The 1,934-nt window shown below is 47.0% G+C and overlaps 1 protein-coding gene across 1 annotated transcript in view; it reads right to left on the reverse strand.

Moving 5' to 3' along the window:
* Positions 1 to 1,620, reverse strand: part of DHX9 (DExH-box helicase 9) — a 33,943-nt gene extending 32,323 nt beyond the window's left edge. Inside the window, exon 1 of the mRNA XM_049635043.1 lies at positions 1,231 to 1,620. Within this exon, the coding sequence (XP_049491000.1) occupies positions 1,231 to 1,620 (390 nt within the window). The remainder of the gene's footprint in view (positions 1 to 1,230) is intronic.
* Between the last annotated feature and the right edge of the window lie 314 nt (positions 1,621 to 1,934).

Below are 1,934 nucleotides of genomic sequence, written 5' to 3' on the forward strand. Positions count from 1 at the left end.
AAAGCCAAACTACAATAACATACATTCACATATTTGAAAACACCTATGCATCTCCTTGAGCGACTCCTTTTCTAAGTGAAACACCTCCAGTTCTACCTGTTAATTTTCATGCTGTGTGTGTCTGCTTCTTCTTTGGTCCTCTCTGGACCTTCAGAAAAGGACCAATATGAAGGCTGGAATTGAAAGCTACTTTTATGGAGGAATTTAAAGGGAAAAGAATGGGCCTCCTAGTCTCACAATTTCTTCCTTAGCCCCTAGGAAGACTCTTCCTCAGAGCTTTAAAATCGGTTGTGGTTACAGGAGGGTCTTTAGAGGGACCACAATATAACTGGAGTAATGATTAGCAGCTGAGAGCGAGGCCCTATACCAGTGAGGAGTAGGCCCCTTGAAGAAAAGCAGTGAAAATCAGGGATGAGAGAAGGGCCAGAGGGGTGTTTTTTCAGCCTGCTGTGGCTTAAAGGCATTCCAAAGGAGAGAGACTGTGGTGGAACACTTTGTCCCCCCAAACTCCGGGGAAGCAACAGGTGTGCAAACTGGCTGGTGACTAGTTTGCAGCAGTAGAGAGAAACTGTGGTCTCTTCCCCCTTGTGGTTGTCGTGTTCAGGTCAGTACTAACTTTAGCCCTGCTGTCCTCAATTGGGGACAGTCCACTAGTGGATTAAATCCTCCTTAAATGACTGACAAGCTGTTAGCCAGAGACCAGAAGAAAGGAAAATAAATTATTCCATCTGTCCTCTGGTACGTGATGACTTCCGGGGAAGCCATTCTCCAGTGTTTTGTGGTATAAGAACACTTTCTAGTCATATAGCACCGGTCTCTCAGGAATTTAAGGTCCTCCACGAGCATGTTATCAACTGCTCTCACCTGGGTGCCTGGAAAAGAGGGAGGAAGCAAGGACAGCATTTGGCTTGTTTTCTTCCTGATGATCACTCTTTTAGCTGAGACCTCAGGCCCTCTGAGAGGATGGGGAAACAAACCCAAGGATTTCCTCACTGCATAAATAGGCTCAAATATTGCCCCTCTCCTGGCTTCACATTGGGTGTCCAACCACTCATTAGTGTGTAATTACCCTCATCCCATCATTTATTTGCCTTCCTTCAATGGGAGGTAAATATCCTCATTTCTGGATGGGGAATTTGAGGCACAGAGAAGCCGGGCAGGATGACCAAGTTCTCATGCCAGACCACTGGTGAGTCTGAAGCAAATGTTATCAAATGTTCAGCTACCAACACGTTTCTCCACCTTCTTCCTGCCTTCAGTGAGCAGGGGACTGCTCCAGAGTGGAGGTGGGCTGTGACTCTCTGAATCTGAGGAAGTTTGTCCTGACACAAGTTTGAGGATAAGGGGGAGGTGTCCCTGGAGCTGGGGGCCGGCATGACTCCAGGGTGGTTGGCTGACCTTCACACGTGCTCCCCTTGGACCCACATTCAGTGCCATTCTCATCAGCTCAGGCAGCCTCTCTTGGGACTTGAACATTTCAGAAAGGATTTCAGATGGTCCTAGGACATAAATAGCTATGGCAGGAGAATGTTGCCTCAGTGATGTGATGACTGAATCAGCTCCACATTGAATTAGCAGCAATCTGGTTCTCCGGGTAATGGAGTGATGGTAAATGAACATTATATTACATTTTTACTCTGTGAATGAATCCTTAGTAAAAAAGATAAATAGCTTCCAGGTGTCTTGCCACAAGATTTAAACAACTGAGTCACTGGAGCTTGATGGAAGATCAAGTGGCAGCATACAATCTCCTCATGATTCAGCGGCAGCCAACTTGGATTATGCCCAGTTCCAACTTTAGCATCATTCTGGAGTCACCACCGCACAGTCAGTTCCCCTCCTGGAGGTGCACAATGGGAGGAAATTCTAATGAAGGAGACAGAGCTGCCACTGTCTCGCCTGCCTGAGCATCCCCAGAAGCTACAGGCTGCCTA

Source organism: Panthera uncia, chromosome F1 (assembly GCF_023721935.1).
Source record: "Panthera uncia isolate 11264 chromosome F1, Puncia_PCG_1.0, whole genome shotgun sequence".
In the NCBI taxonomy this organism is placed as follows: Eukaryota; Metazoa; Chordata; class Mammalia; order Carnivora; family Felidae; genus Panthera; species Panthera uncia.